General features: G+C 42.7%; 1 protein-coding gene across 3 annotated transcripts in view; it reads left to right on the forward strand.

Annotated features, from left to right (window-relative positions):
* The window catches only part of parn (poly(A)-specific ribonuclease (deadenylation nuclease)), a 113,266-nt gene that overhangs the window by 71,651 nt on the left and 14,050 nt on the right, over positions 1 to 27,565 (forward strand). For all 3 annotated transcript variants that reach the window (XM_080206895.1, XM_080206897.1, XM_080206896.1), the window contains exon 22: positions 23,422 to 23,611. In XM_080206895.1, the coding sequence (XP_080063021.1) occupies positions 23,422 to 23,611 (190 nt within the window). The remainder of the gene's footprint in view (positions 1 to 23,421; positions 23,612 to 27,565) is intronic.

Raw genomic sequence — 27,565 nt, forward strand, 5'->3', positions numbered from 1 at the left:
TACCACTACCACCACCACCTGGTAGCACATTCCAGGCACCCACTACTCTCTGCATGGAAAAGCTTCCCTCTCTCATCTCCCTTAAATTTTAGCCCCCTCACCTTGAACCCGTGTCCCTTTGTAATTGGGGGGGGGAAAGCCTCTGACTACCCACTCTGTCCCTGCTTCTCATAAGTTTTAGACCTCTATCAGGTCTCCCTGATCAGGAGCTATTAAGGAACAAACGTGAGGTCCTAACTTCATGTGATCATAGGCTTGACAGGGTTAATGCTGTGGATGTGATGTACATTGACTTCCAAAAGCCACTTGATGAAGCAAGACCCGTGAGAAAACTGGGAGGTCATGGAATAAAAGGGCAACATGAATATGAAATTGACTGAGTGAAAGGAAACAGCAGTGGTTTATGGATACTTCTTTGATTCAAAGAATGTTTATTGGTGTACAGGGCATAATTTCAAAATTTGCAGACGATGCAAAACTTGGAAATATTAAAACTATGAGGAGGATAGTATAAAACATCAAAAGAACATGGACAGATTGGTGGAATGAGGAGACAAATGGCAGATGAAATTTAATGCAGAGAAATATGAAGTACTTCAGTAGAAAGTACGTAGAAATAAAATAAAGATAGAATTCTAAAGGGGGAAATGGGAGCAGAGGGAGCTCTGTGTATGTGCATAAATCATTGAAAGACCAATTGAGAGAGCAGTTAATCAAGCATGCAATGTCCCCTAGCCTTTGTTAAGAGAGGCATGACATACAAAAGCAAGGAAATTATGTTAAACTTATAGAGAACACAGTTTGGCCTCAACTGGAGTGTTGAACCCAGCTCCGAGCACTGTCCTTTTGGAATTATGTGAAGGCATTAGAAAGAGATTGCAGGTAGAAATCACTAAGAAATTTCAGTTATTTCGATTGGAGGAGCTCAGGCTGTTTTCTTTGGGGAAGCAAAGATCAAGAGGAGATTTGATTGAGATTTTGAAAATCATTAGTAAAAATGGTGAAACTGTTCCCATTGGTGGAAGGAACTAGAACCAGATTTAAGGAAATTAACTAAAGAAGCAGTGCCGACATGAGGAAAATTCTTTCACACAGCAGGCGGTTTGGATCCGGAATCCAGTGGAGGCAGGTTCTAATTGAGGCATTCAGGAGGGAATTTGATTGTTATCTGAAAAAGAAGAACGTGAACAGCTGCAGGATGATGGTAGAATGGCAGTAGGTGAATTGATCATTCAAAGAGCCAGCACAAACATGATGGGTTGAATGACCTCCTATGCTGTAACCATTCTCTCATTCTGCTTTATAATCCAATGGTTGCCTGTAACAAAAAAAAATGGAAACACCAGCATTCTCTTAATGCTGTCTTCAATTGTTTCTATTACCATAAATTGTATTCCAAGTTGCTGATCTCCGTCAGTCATAGTCTAGATCTACGTCAGGAGATGTTTTGTGATCTGGTTCAAAAGAAAAGCAGGATGTTCCTTATAGCATGCTATTCGTCGAAGATGGTATGACTGAGGATCTCTTGACTCCGACGATGACATAGCCAGCATGAGGAAGCAAAGCTTATTATTGCCTGATGCAATTCAAGTTGTAAGCACTTTATGAAAGGAAAGGTAAGGTGTATTTTTAAATGTATGGTGAATCCCATTTAGATTGTGACTGTAAAAGTAATACTGCAGTTTGCCTGGTCAGTGGATCACATGGGGTGACCATTTTGTAAAAATGGGTCACTAGAAAACAAAAAGTTTGAAAACCACTGCCCTAGGCAATCATATAGACGTCTGGTAGAAGCAGGCCCAAATTCCTCCTTTATGGCTTGCTAATCAAATTTTAAATAACTGACTGGACTTTGCAGTTCAGGAAGGCTATTCCTTGTTCCACAAGCTAGAGGCCCATGTCACATGACTCCCACCTGTCCTTCATATTTGACGAAGAATGTGTATCCATCAGCTGGATTCCTAAGAGTCTTTAGCCATCAATCATGGGAAGGAAGGTTGTGAGATCTTTGTCTTAGCAGACAATCCACTTCCTCCTGATCAGCCTAGGATATTAAATGCAGATGGCCTTTGCACACCTCTCTTCAAAATTGTGTTGCATAGTCCCCAGGTGATTGTTAGTAGCTCCTCATGGATAAGATGTGAGATTTCCGAAACTATAAAGTGACTTCTTATGTTCTGGGGTCACAGACATACAGTTTCATGATGGAGATATCACCATTGGACTGGGGTAGAGGGACAGAGTTTAAAAAGTCTCACAACACCAGGTTAAAGTCTCAGCATGTTTATTTGGAATCGCAAGATTTTTGGAGCACTGCTTTTTCATCAAGTGAGTGGAGTTCGTTCACAAACCATTTTTTACCATTTATATAGATGATCTGGAGGAGGGAACCGAGTGTAGGGTGTCGAAATTTGCTGATGACACCAAGATTGGGGGAACGGCAAATTGTGCGGAGGGTGTGGAGAGTCTGCAGAAGGATCTAGATAGGCTGGGCGAATGGGCCAGGAAATGGCAAATGGAATTTAATGTTGGCAAGTGTGAGGTGGTCCACTTTGGTAGGAAGAATGGTAGGAAGGACTATTACTTACAGGGCGAAAAACTGCAGCAGGCGACGGTGCAGAGGGACCTCGGGGTCCTTGTGCATGAGTCACAAAAATCCAGCTTGCAGGTGCAGCAGGTGGTCAGGAAGGCGAATGGGATGCTGGCCTTCATAGCGAGGGGGATTGAATATAAAAGTAGGGAGGTCTTGCTGCAGCTGTATAGGGCATTGGTGAGGCCGCAGCTGGAGTACTGTGTGCAGTTTTGGGCGCCGCACCTGCGCAAAGATATTTTGGCCTTGGAGGGAGTGCAGAGGAGGTTTACTAGGCTGATACCGGAGTTGAGGGGGTTGAGCTATGAGGAGAGGCTGAATAAACTAGGCTTGTACTCGTTAGAGTTCAGAAGAATGAGGGGAGATCTCATTGAGACGTATAAGATGATGAATGGGATGGATAGGATAGAGGTGGAGAGACTCTTCCTGCTCAGAAAGGACAGTAGGACTAGGGGGCACAGCCTCAAGATAAAGGGGGGGGGGTGCGGTTTAGAACGGAGTTGAGGAGGAACTTCTTCACTCAAAGGGTGGTGAATCTCTGGAATTCTCTACCCGTTGAAGTGGTGGAGGCTGCCTCGCTAAATATTTTTAAGAAGCGGGTTGATGGGTTCTTGATAAGAGAGGGGATTAAGGGTTATGGGGAGAGGGCGGGAAAGTGGAACTGAGCCACGACAGATCAGCCATGATCTTATTGAATGGCGGGGCAGGCTCGAAGGGCTAGATGGCCTACTCCTGCTCCTATTTCTTATGTTCTTATGTTATGTTCTTACAAACGCAGCATATTTAGGCAAAGACACAATTGCAAGATAATTACAGATTGGCATGCGAAGAGTGGTTGGAATGTGAGTCTTTACAGGTAAACACAGGTTAAAGAGGTGTGAATTGTCTCAAGCCAGGACAGTTCATAGGATTTTGCAAACTCGGGCAGTATGGTAGGGGGTTACAAGTAGTGTGACATGAACTCAAGATCCCAGTTATGAACTAACCTCCACTCACCTGCGGAAGGAGCAGTGCTCCGAAAGCTTGTGATTCCAAATGAACCTGTTGGACGTTAACCTGGTGTTGTGAGACTTCTTACTATACGCAGTTTCAGTTATTTTAAGGATCTTTGTTCAGTTTTTAAAATTTTAAAAATAGTCACGAGGATGCCTGTGGTGTGAGGTCTTAGTTCCTCACTTTTTATATATTGTAATTTCAGAGCATCTAGTTCTCGCTGCTGAGCGGCCACTGCAGAGTATCTGAAATAAAATTTCTTTACAGCCAGTGAAGTATTTTTAGTCACTATCCTAAAGTAGGAAATATGGCAGTCACTTTTCACATGCCAAGTTCCCACAAATTCCCATTATCGTGTTCACTGAAGGAGAAATATTGGCAAGGATACAGGGGTTAACTCACTGTTGGTTCTTGAGATACTGCCATGGGATCTTTTGCAACCACCTGACAGAGTAGACAGGGCCTTGGTTTAACATCTTGATCAAAAGGCAGCACCTTCTCAATACTGCACTGGAGTATCAGCCTATATATATTTTCTTTTGTTCAAGTTTCTGGAGTGGGACTTGAACTCACAAGTTTGACTTGGCGGTCAGAAAGAGAGCTGATATCTACCTGATGTTTTTGCCTTTGGCTAGCAGTCTTTTGGAGGAGACTGATTCGGTATCTGTGATGTGCAACTATGGAATATTTCTTATCTACTGAGCACAGTAAAAGTAATGCATAATGCCCAGACCTTTGACTGCATTTGTACCATGCTAAGTAGAGTTTTACAAATGTAGTTTCATTGGGATTACTAATATAGATAGCATTGTCTCACCTCTGAGTCAACAGGTTGTGAGTTCAAGTACATATTTTTGTTGCCACTGTGGTGCAGTACTGAGGGTATGTGCAATATTAAGAACTGCCATCTTTCAGATGAATAATGAATCTGAGGGAAATGCTGGAAATGCACAGCATTTGTGAAGAGAGGAACAGAGTTAATGTTTCAGATCACAGCCTTTCATCAGAACTGGGGAATGTTAGAAATGTAATAGCTTTTAGGGACAAAAGAGAAGTGGTGGGCTATTTGGCTCATCAAGTCTACTCTGCCATTCAATTAGATCATGGCTGATCACCTGTCTCAATGCCACTTTGCTGCACTTTGATTTGTGAATACCACAATAGCAATCAATTTCTGCCTTGAATGTAGTCAATGGATGGGAATTCCAAAGACATACCACTCTGTTTAGCTGCAGGGAATTGGAAACTGATGAAGTAGCATGGAGCATCAGAACAGCTGCTGTTGTGGGTGGGTAGGGGTGGAGCTGGATGTGGTGAGGGGCGGGGGCACTGGACAAGGATAAAATAATAGAGACAAGATGGGGAAAATATCAGATAACTGGGGCAGTAGCAGGGTGAATAGATCTACCGGGACTGTTCTCTTTGTGGATAAAGTTAGGAAGAGGCCATATGGGGTTAGGGGATTATTAAGGTGGGAAGCCACGAAGGAAGATCTCCAGATGTGGTGAGGTCAGTCCTGGGAATGATAGCCTGATATTTGGGTGATGGGAGTTATTCATTCAGGGGAGAAGGGAAGAGGAAATGTTGGAGATTTGGTATTTGGCCACTGCTATGGAGTTACCCGAGGTTCTGTCTGGCCCCTCAAGTGACTGTACAAATCACACAGCACTATTAGAGAACTGCAGAGGAGTTTTCTCAGGTTTTTCAGACAATATTTATCCCTCAGCCATGGTCCTAACAGTGAAGTATTTTGAGAAGAGCTGAAGTCATTAAAGGCACTACATAAATACAAATCATCCTTGGCAACATTTGAACCGGAGGATTAGAACTGACTTGGAAGGAAATAATGAATTAAGGTGGGGGAGTGTGTAGGTGTGAGTGCACATGGAAACAGATAATGGCAATGTGTCCCAAATCACTGTCAGCTGAACTTAATTTTCCAGGTACTTCAGAATGAGGCTTGGTACTTTTTTGCCTTTTGTCCCAGGTCTGCTTTCTCCTCTCCCGTCGCCAATCGTTAGCGATTTTTATAGATTCATAGAAACCCGACAATGCAGAAAGAGGCCACTCTGCCTATCAAGTGGGCACCAACAACAGTCCCACCCAAGCCTGATCCCTCTAACCCCATACATTTACCCGCTAATCCCTCTATCCTACACATCCTGGGACACTAAGAGGCAGTTTAGAAAACACCTTGACACATTCTGGGACACTGAGGAGCGGTTTAGCACGGTCAGTCAATTTATTCTGCACATCTTTGGACTGTGGGAGGAAACCGGAGCTCCAGGAGGAAACCCAAAGCACTTTTCGAACCATTTTATTGTTTTAACCTCGAATTCCTTCTGTATGTTGACTATTGGTCTACGTAAAAACTTGTGATGCTACAACATGCTGTGAATTAATCAACGAAGTATGAAGGAAATAAATCTGTGGTGGAAGTCATCCCATTTCAGTTGGATGTGTAATTTGAACTGCTGTTCTTCATTTGTAATAAGATTCTCTTCCTATTTTAATCTCTTCAAATGGCCAGGACCAGTCATCTCCAGTATTTAATTTCCACTTTGAAATAGAGTACCGTAAAAACGTTCAAATCCATTTGAGTTTTTTAAAAAGAAAAGACTTTGACAGATGAACCTGCTGTTTGTGGACTTTGCTTAATAAGGAGTATTTAAAATGGAATGTTCCACTCTTCTTCTTCATCAGTCAGTCAGTGTCTGATCACGCACCTAATTTACACAAGCATTTAGTACTTCTAAATTGGAACATGCTCATGGCTCTTGTTCCAACCAACTCACCCCTCAGCTCACTGCTACCAAAATGAGCCAAAATCCACTATGAACAAATGTTTGCCTTTTTAGTCTAAAGGAAGCTAACCTTTGTTTTAAACTTGGAGGATGGCGGGTTTCAAATTCAATCAGTGAGGTGCATTGGAAGAAATCAATATTAATTTGTCTAGTTCTGTTTTTTAAAAAACTTGCATTTATTGTGCTTTTCCTGAATACCGCCAAAATCTTTCTGAAACAAAATCGTATTTTTGATTGGGTCTGAGCACAGCCAGGTTCTTTGCTGATTTTTGGAACCAATTTTCTCTCTAACCCTATCCTTTTAAAGTTGAAAATGGTCATGGATGACAATTGTCTCCTTGGGCACAGTATAGTCTCACAACACTGGGTTAAAGTCCAACAGGTTTATTTGGTAGCACGAACGGTTAGTGCCCTGCTCCTTCATCAGGTGAGCCACTCTTTAGTGGGGAATGGTCAGCACTGTTCGCTCGACAGACTGGAGGGGCTGATTGTGGACAAGTCCCCAGGACCGGATGGAATGCATCCGAGGGTTCTGAAAGAAATGGCGGAGGTGATAGTGGATGCCTTGGTGGTTATTTTCCAGACGTCGCTGGATTCCGGGGAAGTGCCGGATGATTGGAAAACGGGTAATGTTACGCTGTTGTTTAAGAAGGGTGCCAGGCAAAAGGCGGGGAATTATAGGCCGGTTAGTTTAACGTCTGTGGTAGGTAAAATGTTAGAATCTGTCATTAAGGAGGAAATTGCGAGGCATCTTGAAGGGAATTGCTTGATAGAGCAGACACAGCACGGTTTCATTAAAGGGAAGTCGTGTCTGACAAATTTACTGGAGTTCTGAGGATGTGTCTAGGGCGGTGGATAGAGGAGAGCCGGTGGATGTGGTCTTTCTAGATTTTCAGAAGGCGTTTGACAAAGTACCTCACAAGAGGTTATTGCAGAAGGTCAAGGGACATGGAGTTGGGGGTAGGGTGTTAGCGTGGATAGAGGATTGGTTGTCAAATAGGAGGCAGAGAGTGGGGGTCAACGGGTGCTATTCGGATTGGCGGATGGTGACTAGTGGAGTGCCCCAGGGGTCGGTGCTGGGGCCTCAGCTTTTTACCATTTATATAGATGATCTGGAGGAGGGAACCGAGTGCAGGGTGTCGAAATTTGCTGATGACACCAAGATTGGGGGAACGGCAAATTGTGCGGAGGGTGTGGAGAGTCTGCAGAAGGATCTAGATAGGCTGGGCGAATGGGCCAGGAAATGGCAAATGGAATTTAATGTTGGCAAGTGTGAGGTGGTCCACTTTGGTAGGAAGAATGGTAGGAAGGACTATTACTTACGTGGCGAAAAACTGCAGCAGGCGACGGTGCAGAGGGACCTCGGGGTACTTGTGCATGAGTCGCAAAAACCCAGCTTGCAGGTGCAGCAGGTGATCAGGAAGGCGAATGGGATGCTGGCCTTCATAGCGAGGGGGATTGAATATAAAAGTAGGGAGGTCTTGCTGCAGCTGTATAGGGCATTGGTGAGGCCGCAGCTGGAGTACTGTGTGCAGTTTTGGGCGCCGCACCTGCGCAAAGATATTTTGGCCTTGGAGGGAGTGCAGAGGAGGTTTACTAGGCTGATACCGGAGTTGAGGGGGTTGAGCTATGAGGAGAGGCTGAATAAACTGGGCTTGTACTCGTTAGAGTTTAGAAGAATGAGGGGAGATCTCATTGAGACATATAAGATGATGAATGGGATGGATAGGATAGAAGTGGAGAGACTCTTCCCGCTCAAAAAAGACAGTAGGACTAGAGGGCACAGCCTCAAGATAAAGGGAGGGCGGTTTAGAACGGTGTTGAGGAGGAACTTCTTCACTCAAAGGGTGGTGAATCTCTGGAATTCTCTACCCGTTGAAGTGGTGGAGGCTGCCTCGCTAAATATTTTTAAGACGCGGGTTGATGGGTTTTTGATAAGAGAGGGGATTAAGGGTTATGGGGAGAGGGCGGGAAAGTGGAACTGAGCAGCGACAGATCAGCCATGATCTTATTGAATGGCGGGGCAGGCTCGAAGGGCTAGATGGCCTACTCCTGCTCCTATTTCTTATGTTCTTATGTAAATCCAACTCTGTACCAATCTTCCATCCTACAACTCACAGCATCTCTTTTTCCTCCAATTCTTTCTGCACATCCTTGATTTCTTTAACCCTACTGTTGGCCACTGTGCATTCAGTTGCTTCGGTCCTTGGTTGGACCTACCCCAGTGAAATACCTTTGAAGTGTATTTGCTGTTGGCACGTAGGAAATACTATTGGCTTCCTCTCACTGACCTCTTGACACAACTTCTTCTTTGCATGTAGCTTTGCCATCATTTGTGAAGTAAATTTTGTATAGTGTTCAGTGAAATGTGTTGGCTTTATTTGCTTTTTCAAATCGGAAGTGTCGAGTTGTTTTCTTCCAAGTGACTAGTTGCTAGATTTTAACCAATGAAATGATAATCAAATGCTAATTTGCTTTGGTTGTAACTTTGAGGTACCACAAATGTGATGTTCCAGTGGCATCTCCTTCTTCCATATCATACTTCTGTGTATGTTTGTATTCTCAAGCTGATGCTTCTCTACAATATAGTTTGCCACCATACATTGTGGTCTTGTTAAGCTGAATCAAGTGCACCACTTGCCTGGATTATCTCTGTTTCCACCCTTTTGGATCTAGAGGCCACCAATCATTCAGCTATTTTGCTTTTAATTCCCTGCTTTTTTTTTTCATCTTTAGTCTGCCTTCCTTCTCCTTGTGGCATGGTGGCACAGTGGTTAGCACTGCTGCCTCACAGCACCAGGGACCCGGGTTCGATTCCTGGCTTGGGTCACTGTCTGTGCAGAGTCTGCATGTTCTCCTTGTGTCTGCGTGGGTTTCCTCCCACAGTCCAAAAGGCACACTGGTTAGGTGCATTGGCAATGCTAAATTCTCCCTCAGCGTATCCGAACAGGCAACGGAGTGTGGCAACTAGAGGATTTTCACAATAATTTCATTGCAGTGTTAATGTAAACTGACTTATTGCACTAATAAGTTTTAAAAGCTTCTCACATTTCAAGTGTTATCCTCTCCTCCTTCCCCTAATTACCTTGTTAATTTTTAAAGTATGAATCATTTCTTTTATGTTCAACCAATCAAAAATGAAGGAAAATCAAGCAGGTCAGTCGACCACTGATATGAGAATGAAGATATTGTGTGATGTGTGCTTTATGATCCTCCATTTGGGTTAAGCTGTAAAGGATTTGTTATATTCCAAAATTACGTAATATTGACACTCGGGTCAATGATCTGAAACATTAACTCTGTTTTTCTGTCTGTTAATGCTGCTTGGCATGCTGAGTATTTCTAGCATTTTCCATTTTCATTTCAGATTTCCAACATCCGCAGTATTTTGCTTTTGCAATAATTGCCGTTGCGTTCGGGCATTTATTTTCCTTGCATACTTAATAAATGGCTTGGGGGAAAATGTCAAATGAGTTGGCAGTCAGCAAAAATTAATTGTGTTTTGACTGAATTATAGCAATTAGGAATTAAATGGCTTTCAGTAGACTTAACACTTGGAGTGAAGTAATTAGGAAATGCACAACGAGCAATGTAAATGTGCTACAGGCTACTGATTTTTAACTCTATGCATTAGAACTTCCTGAATTTTCCTAGAACAAAATATAAATTGAATTTTGATTTGGTTCTGTGCACAGCCTGGTCCTTTGCTTATTTTCGAGCTGATTCCCTCTCCTGTCCTGTCCTTTCACAGTTGCAAATGGTCATGTATGACAATGCGTTTTAGGGTGGGGAATAGGCAGCAGTGTTCAATTACTTCTCTGTCACAATCTTCCATCCTACAACTCCTAACATCTCTGCTGTTCCAATTCCAACCTTCTGCACATCCTTGATATCTTTAGCCCTTACCGTTGGCCACTGCTTTCAATTGCTTCAGTCGCAGGCTGTAGGATGCCTTTCCTAGACCTTTCCGCACCTCCCCTCTGTTAAGTTGCTCCATGAAACCTACTTTGACCAAGCTTTTGACTGTTAAGGTTTGCCCAATGTTCTCCTTAAATGTATTGCTAAATTAAACTCATAATGGAGGTCAGGGAGGAGAGATGGAATACTTACCCAGGCTGTGATATTCTGTTGCTCTTGTTTCCTTGAGTTATGTATTTTTCTGAAATTGTTGGTGCAGGCTTGATGGGCTAAAAGGACTCTCTCTGTACTGTAGAGATTCTGATTTGTAAAGATGACCAATTTTCCTATGTGAGCCGTGCTCATGGTGTGTTCAATTTCAGTGTCCCACCCAGAACCACTGGGGCATGCTAAGACTTTGTTAGCCAACTATTCTCTCAGTAGGAGTGAGTTTGACAAGAGTAGCATCATGGGTCAGCTGATGGTCTGAAGTGGGGTGGCATGGTGGCGCAGTGGTTCATACTTCTTCCTCACAGCTCCAGGGACCCGGGTTCAAATATGGCCTCAGGTGACTGTCTGTGCAGAGTTTGCCCCTTCTCCCCGAGTCTGCATAGGTTTCCTCCAGGTGCTCCGGTCTCCTCTCGCAGTCCAAAGATGGTAGATTAGCTATGACTCGGCCAGAATGAGCACTGGAGTGATACATGTTCATTGACTTCAGGAGACGCTTACAGGATGTTACACAAGTTAAATTGATACGGTTAGATGAAGCAACTGTGCATTTACATAGCAGCATACACTGCCTTTGTGGTTCCAAAGCACTGTTACAGCCAACAGTGCACTTTCTGAAGTCTGATCATTTTTGTAATATAACAGCTAATTCATGCAGAGCAAGATCCAACAAACAACACTCCCTCAATACTGGGTGTAGTGTCAGCCTAAATTTTTTTGTGCTCCAGCCTCTGAAGTGGAACATCAACCCACTGACTGAAGCAAGAGTGCTACCAACTGAGCCACAGCTGACGCACTCGCAGCAGGGCAGGAGATAATTGGTATGAAGCTTAAAGCTAGCATGGGCCAGTCGACCACATAGCATGTATCTGTGCTTTATATTCCATATGCAAATGCTGAATTATCATGGATATTCTCCTGAACCTTTCACTCGTTTCCACAAACTGAGAATTTGGTGCAAAGGCCTTTGTGGTTCTTTCTCAGCACTTTTTCTGCCAGTGGCCAATCTCCTGCCCTAACCAGAGGTTGTATGGATTTTTTAAATAAGAAAAAACAGTCTGAAAGAGCAGTGATTCATCATCGCACTGAATCAGAAAAAGAACTTGTGGCAAAACACTCAATCAACATTCTTTACTGGCCAATTTTTCTTTTCTTAATTGCAATAGCTGTATGGGAATTACAGCTCACTTTTTAACCTTCTGTTTGATAATATCAGACTTTGTCTCTCTTTCTCTAACCAAGCAAGCTAGCTGTGCGATTTTAATATAGACGTACGGTTAGCAGTTGAGTACTCCTACATCATGTTTGCCTATGTGGAAGTCTAGACTGGAGAATAAATGGTCTGCTTCGTGTGCAGCAAGATATAGAGAAGAATGTTCTGACCAGCACAGTGATAAATCTTCCTTGTCTGTAGAAAATGATTGAGAGATACTGTACCAATATGTAATCCCCTCAATTGTAGATATATCTCGCCTCCTCCGACTTTGCAGAATACAAAGCAGTGTGGTACTTTCAAATTTTTGGTTGCATCAGGCAGATCAATTCATCTTGCTGTAGACCTTTTCAATGTTTAATAACTAGCTATCAGGAAGATGATGATCTTAGGTGAATAAAAGATTTTAAAAAGCCCTCTTCCCCAAAATGAAAGATTAACTCATCTTTGAGGATATTTATGATGAAAGTCAAACTCCAATTACCATAGTATGGTGGAAGGAACGGATGGTCAAAGTTTATTTTTAAACTATGGAATTTTATTTTTAAACAAGACAGAATTGCGATAAATATACTGTCTGGTAAGTAATGCTGCACAACTTCCTGTTGTACGCCAATCTATTCAAAGCATCTGTTCTGCTTCCAGAACGATGAGCAATTTTACAGGAAGGATCATCTTGCATTTAGGAGCCCAATTAGCAACCTCGTGTTAGAAGTTAGGAGCGGCAATGGCGTTGTGGTATTATCGTTGGGCTGGTAATCCAGAGACTAAAGGTAATATTCTGGGGAAGAGGCTTTGAATACCACCAAGGCAGATGGTGAAATTTGAATTCCGAAAAATCTGGAATTGCTGTTTTTAAAAAAATACCTATCTGGCTCACACATGTCCTTTTTAGAGAAGGAAATCTGCCATTGTTACCTGGTCTGGCCTACACATGACTCCAGAGCCACAGCAATGTGGTTGACTCTCAAGTGCCCTCAGGAATGGGTAATGAACGCTGGCCCAACCGGCAGCACCCAGATGTCAATAACAAATTTTTTAAAAATGTATTTCTGTAATGGTAACTGTACCCTGGTCAAAATCAAGGACTTAAACAAACTTAATATGTAATGCCCACTGCAGTTCTCATCATCATCTATCACCAATGCAATCAGGAGGCAAGTAGATTTGTAAGGAGACACGAGACTACATTTATTTCGAGATTCTTGGAGGTTATAGTTCAGCTCCTGAGTTTCGTTCAGCTCCATGACTGCTTTTGCCAGTTGCCTATTTTCTAATCACAATTTTATTTGTTCTTTGGCTTCTGTTCCTATATTTCCCCAGACATTTCTGGATTTCTACCAGTCATGAGCATTCCCATGTTGACCATTACATTCATCTGAACTGTCTGGCAGCAGAGCTTTGATGCTTTTAGCAACTTTTGTCGCACCCGTAGATTTACTCGCGCTTTAAATATTTCTGGAGCAATTCAATGCAGTTCAATGGCAAGTCATAGTACAATGGAAGCTTATTATCATTCTTTGGCTGTGCAATTACTGAGTATCACAATTTGTCGTAGCACACTACAATCCCCTGTTTAACCTTGCCTGCCTTTGAGTTGAAACTTCTGTTCCATTGTCTGGATGTCAAAGCTTTGCGTTGTTTTATGAATTGCATTGATGGCATCAAAATGGTGAAATGTGTCAATTTAATAAATCCATGCCTGCCTAGATGGTTGGTAGAAGCTTTTTCATTGTGCTGTGGTGCACTATGTTTTGGATCCCAAGCGCAGGTCAGTTCCAGTCAGTTTATTTAAGTTTACCTTTTCCAAATCTGTGTCTAGGTTCTGAATTATTAGGTGTCAACCATGGCAGCGCTCCAGACCTTCTCCAGAGACTTGAGCACAGAATCTAGCTTGTCACTTCAGTGCTATACTTGAAGGAAATGTTGCGCTGTGAGAGGTATTGTCTTTCACATGAGACATTGAACCAAGGCCCTACCTGCCCTTCCCAGGTGGATATACATAATCCCATGGCAATATTTGATGTTGACCTTGACCATTATTGCTCAAATAGTCATTATCGCATTTCTGTTTGAGGGATCTTGCTATGCGCTAATTGGCCACTGTTTATGTCGCGTCAGCGATACTTAGAAGTACTCTATCAAAATGTTTACTCGTGAAAGCTGCTACGCAGGCAAGCCACGCTTGTATTTAGCAGTAAAGTTTACCCATTTACAAATATTGAACCTCAATCTTTAAAACATTGATCAAATCGCCGCTCACCGTTTTTTCTTGATCATGCCACATGGTTAAGAAACCATATATAGTTTGGGGTTTTTTTTGCACTTTTTAGAGATGTCTAATTCCCTGAAACTTAGCACTTTTACTGGCGACAGAACTTTGCTTGCACTCTGCCACGCTTACAGTGGTGGGCAATCTAAATTAAAGTAACTGGCAGCCAAAAAAACCTGGTACTAGGCTGACCTCAAACATGAATGTTGCTGCCCAAAATGGAATTGGTAGCTGCATCCTGATGCTGTGGAATCCTGATATCAAGCCGACCGAATTAAAAAGGAGCTCCCTTTTCTAAGCAGTGTCATGTTAGCACAGTGCTTAGCACTGCTGTCTCACAGCGCCAGGGACCCACGTTCGATTCCAGCCTCAGGTCACTGTCTGTGTGGAGTTTGCACTTTTTCCCTGAGTCTGCGTAGGTTTCCTCCGGGTGCTCCAGTTTCCTCCCACAGTCAAAGATGTGCGGATTAGATTGACCCGGGTGTAATGGGGGGGTTAGCAGGGTAAACAAGGGTTACAGGAATTGGGCCTAGGTGTGATTGGGGTCAGTACAGACTCAATGGGCCAAATGGCCTCCTGTACTGTAAAGATTCTACATGTCCGTGCTATCTACCTGCATTTGTAGCTTTTCGCATACTATTTTAAACTTTATGGGGAGTTGAGCCCCACGTCAGTGAGAGCTCGGAAACCTGATGCAGTGAGGGCACGTGCTAGAAGCCACTTTTCATTTTGTCTATCACTCTCCCTTCCTCTGGAATAACCTGCTGGTAATGAAATTGCAGATGTGCAGAATCCAGTTCAAAAGTCACCGTGTCCTGCAAGCAAGGTGCTAGAGAGCTACCAAAGCACAGCGTGCGAGTGTGTGTGTGTGTTTGTGGCTGCAAGGATTAATCAGCAAGGAGTGGCAGCAATAATGACTCAAACACGCCGGAGATTAATGAATCACTCTGGCCGAAACAGATGGCTGGACAGGTGTGATAATGCAGCTATTGGGGAGTCTGTCTTGGGTTGTTGCCACCTGTGTTCTACTGAGACTTACTGGCTCATAAGAGCTGAGTCATCATCTGCCACACAGCAAGAGTCTGTCCTCTTACAGTGTTCTATTCAAGTGCTGAATGACTATTAAACAGTTGCTGTGATTTCTGCTGATGGTCGATTGCCAATATTTTCATCTTTGCATTTGGGCAATGTGTAGATAGCAGGAAGAAGTAGGATTTTTTTAAAAATTATTTAATGGCGGCATAGTGGTTAGCACTGCTGTCTCACAGCTCCAGGGACCCAGGTTTGATTCAGCCTCAGGTGGACTGTCTGTATGGAGTTTGCACATTCTCCTGTGTCTGCGTGGGTTTCCTCCAGGTGCTCCTGTTTCCTCCCACAATCGTGCTGGTTGGGTGCATTGGCTGTGCTAAATTCTCCCTCAGATGCACCCAAACAGACAACGAAGTATGGTGACTAAGGGATTTTTACAGTAACTTCATTGCAGTGTTAATGTAAGCCTACTTGTGATAAAGAAATAAGAGGGAAATGCTGAGGTCAGGAAGTGCTTTTGGAGAGAAAGATAAACAGTGAGCACTTAAAGGGGTGGGTGTGGAACTTAGCTACAGGAGCTGGCATTCTGGTGTGACAGCACCATCTTGCCCCTAGTGATTTTTCATTAAACACCCTAAAATGTTGGAGAGGGGGAACCTCAAAGTAGAGAAGCCCTCACTTTCTCTCCCCTGAAAAAAGCAGCCTGCTGCTTCTTAACCACTGGATGCCATCTTATTCGTATTCCAACTTCAAGACCTGTTGTACCTAATTAGACGGCCGTCTCGACCATTGACCAGGTGGCTGATCTCCCTGTAGTACAAACTTCTGACCCCCTTCAACCCTGGCATCAGGTTTTTTAGCCCAAGGGGCATATCCAGCTCAGTGTTTCAGGTCTGTAATATTCTGCTTTGTGTTATTTTTAAAAGCTGGTTCAAATCTCAATTTTCTTTACAGTTGAGGTAATTTTTAAGAGCTGGCTTTAGTACATACAGCTCTATATAGTTTTGATGCTTCAGATATTATAGGTGAAGGTGTACAGATTGAACTGAAGTTATGCAGCTTGCAAGATTGAATGCCTACAATGTGGAAGGTGGCCATTCAGCCCATCAAATGTAAACCAACAACAGTCCCACTCGGGTCCTATCCCTGTAACATATTCTTTCTCCACCTTCCACCAGCAACAGTCACCAATCTTCGAAGGATGAGGCAACAAGCCCAGCAACTCAGTCCACAGATGTTGTTGTTTCTTCCTGTCCCGCCTCCTGTAGGTGATTGAAGCCACTGAGCCTCTAGGCCCAAGGTCTCTGAATTCCAGGCCCCTTCCTCTCTCAGCAGTATTGTTGAGCCCGTCAGTTGGTTTTCCTGGGAAGAGAGCACTCCAGGGAGAAAATGTCCTGGATTCTGCAGCTGATGCTTCAAGCAGAACCAGCAGCATCCCTATCCTCGTAACCCAACATTTACCCTGCTAATCTCCCTGGCACTAATGGGAAATTTAGCATGACCAATCAACCTAACCTAATTAAATAAACTCTTGCGGTTAAGTTTATGAAACTGTTCGGCAAACATAAACGCTGGAATTTAATCTTCTGCGATATCTTCTATGAATGGTACATTTTATCTCTATAGCGCAAGAAGCAATACTTTTCACTGTACCCCAATCCAAATAACAATAAATCAAATCTGTACTTTATTATATTTTATGTTGTATTCACCTATAGAACCAGCCTCTAAAGTGAATAGCCAGGTGGTAGGAAAATCCATGGAATATTTTAAATTCTTCAATTTTCACGCTTGCAACTGAAGAAAGTCTAAGTGTTTATAGCTTAAATTGACCATTGTAATAAATCACAGACTTACTAATTAGTCACAATTTAACAGCCTTGAGTGTTGACCATTTTAATCCTAAAGTCTGGTTTTTGATCTGATCTGGGGAGGTGGTTGAGTTTGTTCATTGTCCTTCAGCCTGGTGTTGGGAAACTTGTATCATGAGATTCTTTTCTGTCTGTCATGACTTTCCCATTTGAATGAAAGATTGAATTAAGCTGTTAAAAGGAGAATTCAAATGCAGCTCGCTACTGTTTGTACACCCACTCAATTGTGGACTGGGCGAAAAGCATCCTGACCTGTTTCACATGGAATAGTCTCCTTAAGGGGTTTGAATTTCTACTTGAAAGGGCAGTAGTGAGTCAGTAACTGAGCATTGCTCCATACATTCCTTCCCATTAAATCATCAACAGTAACAGTTGTGGGGGGAAGGGTGGATTCTTAAGCTTTGGAGACATTCTTCTAAGTGGTGTATGCTGAATGGAAATGCTTAGGGTTGCCAGAGTCTCCTTGTAATTGTGATCTCTTGAATTATCCTTTTTCCCTTATCCCCAATCTGTGGTGGGTTTTTTTCAATGAATTGCATTGGCTCCCATTCAGTCAGTGCCTTGGTTTTAAAATTCCCATCCTGATTGTCAGTGCCCTCCATGGTGTCACCCCACCCTATGTCTGTAATTTTCTTCAGTCCTACACTCCTCTTCCCAACCTTCTCTGCTTCTCTAATTGTGTCCCCTGAACGTCCCTAATTTTAATTGCTCCAGCATTGGTATGTATATATACCCTTAGCTGCAGAGGCTGTAAGCTTTGGAATTCTCTCCTTGCACCTCGCTTCCTCCCTGTCCCCTTTTAATCCTCTCTTATTCTTGCAGCCACGTCTGTCAGAGGCTTAAAAAAAACTTCTATTTCATTGGATGTGGGTGTCAGTGGCTCGGCCAGCATTTATTGCCCTTCTGCCTTGAACCCCTGCCATCCATGGTGTGTAGGTATACCCTTAGTGCTGTTAGGGAGCATGTTCCACAATTTTGACCCAGTGACAGCGAAGGAATGGTGATATAGCTCCAATTTAGGATGGTGAGTGATTTGCAGCTGAACTTGCATCTGCTGCCTTTGTCCTGCGAGATAATAGAGATCGTGGGTTTAAAAGGTGCTGTGTGCATCGGGGGTGACGATGGCCTAGTGGCATTACTGCTAGACTATTTGCTCAGAAACTTAGATAATGTTCTGGGTCCTGGGTTCAAACCCTGCCAAAGCAACTGGTTGAATTTGAATTCAATAAAAAGTATCTGGAATTAAGAATCCATTGATAACCATCAAACCATTGGCAGAAAAAAAATCTTATTCCCTAACGTCCTTTAGGGAAGGAAATCTGCTGCCCTTACCTGGTCTGGCCTACATGTGACTCCAGACCTACAGCAATGTGGTTGACTCTCAACTGCCCTCAGGCAACAGCCAGCAATGCCCATGTCCCACAAATGAATTGTAAAAAAAAATCTTATGGATAGCACTCACTGCTACTACTGCTGGTAGTGGATGAGGTGTCAATCGAACAAATTGACCTGTCTGACCTTCTTGAGTATTGTTGGAGCTGCACTCATCCAGGCAAATAGAGAGTACTCTGTCACATCTCTGACTTGTGGGGGGGTGGCCAACCAGCAGGTACGTGTGGCACTCTTGAAAGTGAGATCTTGCCCAGGAACAAATCCAATCATAGTTAGCAACCTTATCCTGGTTTCTGGATAAGATGCATTTCTCTCCTTTCTGGTAAATACTTTCCCATTAACTCGGAAGAGGTATAGACCAACAAGTGTAATGCCCTTTTAATGCTCTCTCCAAATAGGAGACACGGATTCCTTTGTGATTTCTGCAACAAGTTGGTTTGCAGACCATCCAGAGCCAGCATTGGTATGTTTGCAGCTGCCATAATGCAGTTATCAACAGTGTGATGAAGTAAATGCCCTACGAATCCCTATACTGCAAATGTAAATTCATACAATGCATCTTGGATTATTGGCTTAATCAATAGTTCCCTATTTAAATGCAATATAACCCACCAAAACCAAATGTAAGGCTGTAATTGCAGATATTGTAAAAAGTCTGACAACACCAGGTTTTAGTCCAACCTATTTATTTGATAATATACTCACAAGCTTTCGGGGTTAGCCCCTTTGTCAGGTGAATGGAGAGTTCTGGCCTCAGACAGAGCATATAAAGCACAGACAGTTTAGAGATTACTGATTAGAATGCGAATCCTTACACCTAACCTGCTGTTCAAGACCTGAAGTGGCTGATAATGTGAGTGGAAGGAGCACTGATCACAGTTTAAAGAGATGTGTATTGTCTCCAGACAGTATAGTGAGTGAGGTTTTGCAAACCCAGGCAAGTCACGGGGGTTACAGATAGTGTGACATGAACCAAGATCCCTGTTGAGACCGTCCTCATGTGTGCGGAACTTGGCTATCAGTCTCTGTTCAGCGACTCTGCGCTGTCGTGTGTCGTGAAGGCCGCCTTGGAGAATGCTTACCCGAAGGTCAGAGGCTGAATGCCCGTGACCACTGAAGTGTTTGCCAACAGGAAGGGAACAGTCTTGCCTGGTGACTGTCGAGCGATGTTCATTCATCCGTTGTCGTAGCGTCTGCATGGTCTCCCCAATGTACCATGCTTCGGGACATCCTTTCTTGCAACGTATCAGGTAGACAATGTTGGCCGAGTTGCAAGAGTATTTACCATGTACCTGGTGGATGGTATTCTCACGTGTGATGATGGTATCCATGTCGATGATCCGGCATGTCTTGCAGAGGTTGCTGTGGCAGGGTTGTGTGGTATTGTGGTCACTGTTCTCCTGAAGGCTGGGTAGTTTGCTGCGAACAATGGTCTGTTTGAGGTTGTGTGGTTGTCTGAAAGCAAGAAGTGGGGGTGTGGGGATAGCCCTGGCGAGATGACCTCAAACAGACCATTGTTCGCAGCAAACTACCCAGCCTTCAAGAGAACAGTGACCACAATACCACACAACCCTGCCACAGCAACCTCTGCAAGACATGCTGGATCATCGACATGGATACCATCATCACACGTGAGAATACCATCCACCAGGTACATGGTAAATACTCTTGCAACTCGGCCAACATTGTCTACCTGATACGTTGCAAGAAAGGATGTCCCGAAGCATGGTACATTGGGGAGACCATGCAGACGCTACGACAACGGATGAATGAACATCGCTCGACAGTCACCAGGCAAGACTGTTCCCTTCCTGTTGGCAAACACTTCAGTGGTCACGGGCATTCAGCCTCTGACCTTCGGGTAAGCATTCTCCAAGGCGGCCTTCACGACACACGACAGCGCAGAGTCGCTGAACAGAGACTGATAGCCAAGTTCCGCACACATGAGGACGGTCTCAACAGGGATCTTGGTTCATGTCACACTATCTGTAACCCCCGTGACTTGCCTGGGTTTGCAAAACCTCACTCACTATACTGTCTGGAGACAATACACATCTCTTTAAACTGTGATCAGTGCTCCTTCCACTCACATTATCAGCCACTTCAGGTCTTGAACAGCAGGTTAGGTGTAAGGATTCGCATTCTAATCAGTAATCTCTAAACTGTCTGTGCTTTATATGCTCTGTCTGAGGCCAGAACTCTCCATTCACCTGACAAAGGGGCTAACCCCGAAAGCTTGTGAGTATATTATCAAATAAATAGGTTGGACGAAAACCTGGTGTTGTCAGACTTTTTACTGTGTTTACGCCAGTCCAACGCCGGCATACCCACATCATTGCAGATATTGCCATAGCTGCGCCTAATATACAAACCTCTCATCTGCTAATTTATTGCATTCAATGTCTGTCCAGTTTTAATTCAAAAGTCTCAATTACTTCAAGTAGATTGGTAACTCCTTAACTCTGTCATAATGCAGCTTTTGGGTTAATGATTAGCTTTATCTTAGCTTTCCTTTTGAACATTTTTGTGGCTTTTCTTTGGATAAATTTGTTTTAGAAAAAGATTCCTCATTTTTTTCTAAATTTGAAGTGCAGATCATACTTTGCAGTCATATTTATTGTGTTGTTTAATCATACTTAGCAAATTGGAGTATTGTACTTGCCAAACAGTTTGAGTCACAATAGGACACAGCGCACTAAAGAACCAGTGTAATGTGCTGACTCATCTGCTAGAGGGATGGCTTTGTGCCAAGACTTGGCAGATACATCAAAGGCAGTTGTGCTGAAAACTAGCTTTGGCATGAAATAAGGTTGGTAAATTGTTCTATTGACCTGTGTGCACCATTAAATGCTTTTTTTTTATATAAAGGTCTTCATATATGTAGTACTAGTTGGGTTATTCGTTCTAACCAGCAGTGATACGTTTCTTTGGAATTCCACACTTCCTGGAACTTGCAGCTCATTTTGAATTGTCACAAGCCTATGCGTAGTGGCATTATAATTGAGTGGCGGAGCATAGCTGAAGCTCCTTCAATGAACACTTTGCCACCTCTTTGTCTCCAGGAACCAGTCGGAGCCTTTATGTATATTCTTCACCACGGGGTCTGGCCCCTTTAAGGGGCAATCAGCCGATAGGGTCAGACGATCCAGGCGACCAGGGTGGTGTGTGACAAGTGTGGGCTTTTGCCTGTGATCGATACCAGACACTGGCAGCCACAAAGTTGCGACAGTCTAAAATGGTGTGTTGTAAATAAATGTTATTTATTTTGTACCGAGCTGGTGAACCAAAATTATTACAACAACCTTTTTAACTTGTGACACAGTTGTTGGTGTGTGATATTGCTGTTGGCCTCTTGAAATCCTACTTGTTTGACGGTGGAGGAGGCAGATGCAGCACTACTGTGCTTTTGAAATTGTAAACAGTGGAAATGACAACTATTCAATATCAATTACTCTGCTGTATCTTTAAAATATAGGAGGAAACCAACTTCAAGCACAACAGTGATTTTGTACATGGTTCCCAACAATTCTCGTGGCTTCTATGCAATGCACCATTGCATAGAATTTTCTTGTGCATTAGGTGCATCTAAATGGCAGACTGCTGGTTCAGTCACCGAGAGTTATGTCTTTGTCTGGGGTGTTGCTATTTGAATATATCAGATGGAGTTAGAACGTAAGAATCATCTGAGGAGTCTCTGTAAAATGCTCTTCCGCATCTTGAGGCAAATCATGCATTATGGCCAATCACTAATGCCTTATCGCCTATGCAGCTATGCTGATAGGACAGTGTATGTGACTTGGGAGTGTGGTTCTTTTCCTCGTGGTGGACACCAAGGGGTAGGGGGATAGTGGTTATGAACTCTTGAGGAATACAAGGAAGTATTCCATGATGGCCTCATTTGTGACTTGAGCCAGAGAAATAGAGAGGCTACTTGCGATGTCAAGATGGAGGGGTGACTGTGAATACAGAGTTTATATGGAGGATAAAGTTAAGGTAGGGCAATGAATTCCGATGAGAAAATGCAAAGCGAGTTACAATGGAGATTGAAATTGCCTTAGATAAGCCATTGCATGCAGATTCTGGGAGAGGAAGGGACTGAGAATATAATGATGTGGGACCTTTTTAGTGAATAATCGTGAATGAGGATTTTAAAGTGAGTGATGGTACACAATAAGATTCTCAATGGAGGAAATGGTACTGGAAAACTAAGGTGATCATGGTGAAGTTTTGTGACAAGAGCCATGCCACCATTCTGGCAGTTTTGAATGGGGCAAGTGGTGGAAAGTCTAGCCTGGCAGGGAGACTTCAACAAAAGACAAGATACCATGGAGTCAAGGCCATGGTGTCAATGCAGTCATCTGCTAAATGATTGACCAGGCCCTTGTTTGCACATACTCGAGGGGATTGTGAGGGGTGCTGATTGTTGATACCAACAGAGTGCACATGGTTTATGGTGGGAGAAATGAGCGGATAAGTAGACGTTTGCCAAGATCCCAAACAGATATGTTGGGTGGGAATGAGAGAGATGACTGAGGATGGTGATGAATACTTCGATGAGCCCGTTGAAGGATGCTGACGGGAGCAAAGAGGGAAAGCTGTGGGTTCATTTAAGAGATTCAAGCCTGTGATGATAGCAGGGAAATAGGAAGGCAAAAGGATAATGGAGGGCTGAAGAAGGAAATTTAGGGGGTTGCACAACTTGGGAGAGAGAAAATGTGATCAGTTGACTGGGAAGAGGTGGAAACAGCCAAGGGAGGGTAAAGAGAATTGAGCACAAGAAATAGAAGTAGTATGCTGAGATTCCGAGCAGCCAGCTGTGTGTGCAGGAATGGAGCAGGCCTTCTTGATGATTAACAACTTTAATATTAAAAAGATATCTTTTTTTTGCACTTGCACAAGAGTGTACAATATATCTGAAAACAATAATGCACAACAGCCTGTAGAGTTGCCATCCTGCCATGAATTGGTAGCAGTCAAAGTTCATTTTGAATTCTTTTTTAACTTCTCTTCGCATCTCTGCTCAGTCTGATGACTTCCATCTGGTGATTTTTATGAAACCTGATGGTTTCTGAAAGAACCTGATTCTTCTAAGACCTGATTCTTCAAATTGTCTCATCTGTACTTCATTATAGCTGTGAACACCAGCAGGTATGCCGAGAGTTACCGAATCCAGACGTATGCAGAGTATGTTGAGAAGAAGCAAGAGGAGAAACAAACCAAGCGGAAATGGACAGAAGAAAGCTGGCGCGAAGTGGAGAGGAAGAGACTAAAGACACAATATGCTCCACAACCTTACCTTAGCCAAATGTTTGATTTCAGCAGGTGAGTGTTACCAAATTGAAAAGACAACTCTATTTCCCAACAAATCCACAGTTGCAAGTAAGCAATGAAGTCAAATCTTTGTATTGATTTTTTTTTGTTGAGGGAAGGAGTTAATTGGAATTGGGGCATAAAATATTTCTTGTGTTCTTCAGTTTCGTATTTCTCTTTTGCAAACTAAACAAAGTATTCTGTGAAAGCTCTACTAAAATTGCATCTGTAAATAGTTTTAATTTCCCAACACAAAGACAAACAGTTACTTGGCGCAAAAGCACATTTCAAAATGATTTTTGCTTTTCCACGTTTCCACATTGTTTTGAGCCATGGTATTTCAAATTTTGGAAAGGAAGATGGGGGCAAAACAAAGTAAATTGACATGAGCCCTCTGACAGGCAAACATTCAATTTGGGTAGAGTGCTTAATTAAAATGTTACTTGTAGACAATTTGAAGCATTGGGTGGCATGGTAGCACAGTGGTCAGCATTGCTGTTTCACAGCACAAGGGACCCAGGTTCAATTCCAGCCTTGGGTAACTGTGTGGAATTTGCACATTCTCTCCGTGTCTGCGTGGCTTTCCTCCCACTGTCCAAAGATGTGTGGCTTAGGTGGATTGGCTGTGCTAAATTGCCCCTTAGTGTCTCAAGATGTTACGTTAGAGGAATTATTAGGGTTATGGAGATAGTGCAGAGTGGGTAGTTGGAGAGGCGATGCAGACTTGATGTGCCAAATGGCAGCCTTCTGCACCATAGGAATTCTATGATTAACACAGTTTACCTGATGGATTTCATTAGGAGAGATTTAATGGGATATTTGGGAATCTTGAAGTATATTGGTCATTGGACCTTATTGACTTCAACAGGGACATCAAACATGCAATATTGGACTAACCATCCATTTTATGCCTTGCATTGATCTTCCCGATGGGATGTGTAATGAGCGGCCAGCCACAGTTGAATGTTTTGGCCATTCTTCTGCCTGGTTTCAAATATAAACTGAGGAGACATAGACTCCAAGTTAGTGCAGAAAAGATTTTTGAGTGAACTAATCGAATGACAGTCACTTGTATATTTGTACCACTGCTTGAACCTAAAAATCTGTACATTTCCATTCATGTACTCTCATCCAAGATTTCCATCTTAAACTTTCCACTTGAATGTCTAATCCAAAGGTTGTGCACATCATTCATCTTGGTTACCCATTATCTAAGCAATTTTCTTTCTCTCTCTCGCTCTCTCTCTCTCTGTCAAGTTCATGGTCCAATAGCCCTGATTGTCATCCCCTTGCATTCACCAAGTTGATACTGATATGAGTTTCCTTTTGCTATCTTGCTTAACTTGAAACAACTCTGCCTTCGCTCACTATCCACAATTGTCTGTTGAATTGATCTTGATGATTCCTTAAGAGGGTTATATTATGAAGACTATGTTAAGAGAACAAGTTACTTAGACCAAAAAGAAAAATGCTGGAAAATCTCAGGTCTGGCAGCATCTGTAAGGAGAGAAAAAAGAGCTGATGTTTCAAGTCTAGGTGGCCCTTTGTCAAAGATGCTGCCAGACCAGCTGAGATCTTTTCTTTTGGTTTCAGATTCCAGCACCCACAGTAATTTGCTTTTAACAAGTTACATAGATTTGTATTCCCTTGAGTGTATAAAATTAAGGATTAATCTAATTGAAGTAGTTAAGCTGATTAAAGGATTTGATAGGTTAGATGGCGAGGAAGTGGCAGGACTCCAGAATCAGGCGGTATAATTTTTAAGATAGAGTTGGACTATTTCAGGGGTGATGTTACGCAGCAGCATTTCAGAAGGCAGTTGAAATTTCTGACAGACACCCTCAAAATGCTGTTGAGGCCGGGGTCAGTTGAAAATTTCAAAACTGAGGTTGACAGATTTTGTTACAGAATCAAAGCCAAGGATGTCAAGATATAAACCTGCTTTGATCTAAAATGACTGAGCTTCTGTTCTTACGTTTTTCATTTTGAGTGCATCGCTCTGCTCTACACCTTTTTTGACTGTTTCATGCCATCTATGGTCCAACAAATTGCACCATAAAACCAGTTCTGCCCTGTTTAGCATTACAGGTCAGCCAAGTAGAATTGTACGTTGCTGATTTGATACCTGTGACTATTCTGTCATTTTTAATGATGGGCACGGTCTTTTAGCTGAGATTAAAGGTTTCGTACTTCGTTCTTTTTAGCCCAGTGGATGGGTGATGCAACAAGTGTAACCACAGTAGCTGCCTAAATCTGAAGACCAGGGTATTAGACCTCACCTGGTCTATTGCCCAACCAATACAGGAGGGAACTAGAAGCAGGCCAGCAGGCAGGGGAGGAAATTTGAAAAGCCAGAGATTGCCAGTGGGCACCATTACCAGCAAGCAGGTAATGTGCAGGAAGGAGGTTCGAGAGATTCTTGCAGGAGGGAAGAACTCAGGGCAGGGCCGGCCACTAATTTGACATGTGGGGCTCACTGATTACTTCAGTTTCTATTCCCAATTGATTAAAATAATCTCCAATTTACAAATCTCCTCTTCAAGGTGGTCAGTAATTCCAAAGCTTCCACAGATTTACAGACCAAAGCAAGCATATTTACAGAAATGCTCAAATATAAAATATATATAGCCATAAAAGCAATGAGCAAAGCAATAATGGAGTTTTTTAAAATTCTGAAAGTCTTAGTGAATTCTGGTTTCTGACTTGGCCAATTCTGTTGCACACATCTTCCGCCTTTCTCCATCAGTGCAGCATATTTTAATATATTACTTCCTGTGAGCAATGAGAGATAAATCTTTTATCTGATCAAATTCAGAAGGTCTCCAAATCTTGTCTCAAACTCCAGAATTTAACTTCGTGGTTGGTGAATATATATTCCTATCAGCTTGGCTCAGTTGGCCTCCAGCAGGCTAATATTCAAGCAGGGAAGTGTACTGTTTGAGAGCATGTACCTTTTCTGATGGGCTATTAAAACAAGGTGCCATCTGCTGCTCGCAGTGGCTGCTTGCGATCCCATGGTGCCATTTGAGTAGAGGAAGAAAGAGATGTTGTGGTGCTCCAGCCAACATTCCTTTCTCCAGCAGCATCATCTAAAAACAGAATGATTTGTTATTCATATCCTCGCTGTTTGTCGAACATTGCTAGGCTTGATAGCGTACACTCATACATATATTTATATATTTATGACTGAAATGTTGTGAGAATGTGGAATGACACACACTTTGTAAATTTATTTAATGTTTTGTTGCTTTTGCAGAGTGCCAGTCAAATTGGTTTCCTGATACTTGATCCTTTGCAAAAGGGAACAAATAGGTCACAGGAAACCAGCTAATTATTAAATCACTAAAAGTAGCCATTCTGAGTTTAGCCAAATGATACAGTCCAATTTGTAAATGAAATTACCAGTTTACATTTTGACACCTATGCATAAAAACTGCAGTTGTAACAAATGTCATAAATAGTTATTAGTGTGGGTTACTTGGGCATCTGTTTAAACCAAATGCCACTGGTGTCTTAATTACTTTCCACGAAAGCAATTTGCTTTAACAGTAAAGCCATCCCTGGAGGCCAGAGGAGGATTTTCATTAAACTATTTTGGGTGCTGTTCTCCCAGAATTAAAACACTGACAAGTTTCTGCATGAATATATAATTTTTTAAAAAATCAATAAAATTGGAGGCAATGGAATTTTTCAGTTCAGTGCTCAGGGTATCGTACTGAATGGAGATGAGCAGAATAACTCCAGTAAGGAATCAGACACAACTGCTATCCTTTGAACCCTTAAGAGTACTATCTCGGGGAATGTTACCAGTTTATTTCCGACCTGTGGGGACCAGATGTTTGGATCCTCATCACAGCAGCATTTGATGTGTAATGTGAATTATCTGGTCAGTCTATGTAAGACTCCAGCAGTAAAAATGTAGGAATTGGTGCTTGGAAACTAATAAGGCACAGCAGAGCCAGAAAG

The sequence above is a fragment of the Carcharhinus amblyrhynchos genome, chromosome 18, assembly GCF_965287045.1.
Source record: "Carcharhinus amblyrhynchos chromosome 18, sCarAmb.v2.hapA, whole genome shotgun sequence".
NCBI lineage: Eukaryota > Metazoa > Chordata > Chondrichthyes > Carcharhiniformes > Carcharhinidae > Carcharhinus > Carcharhinus amblyrhynchos.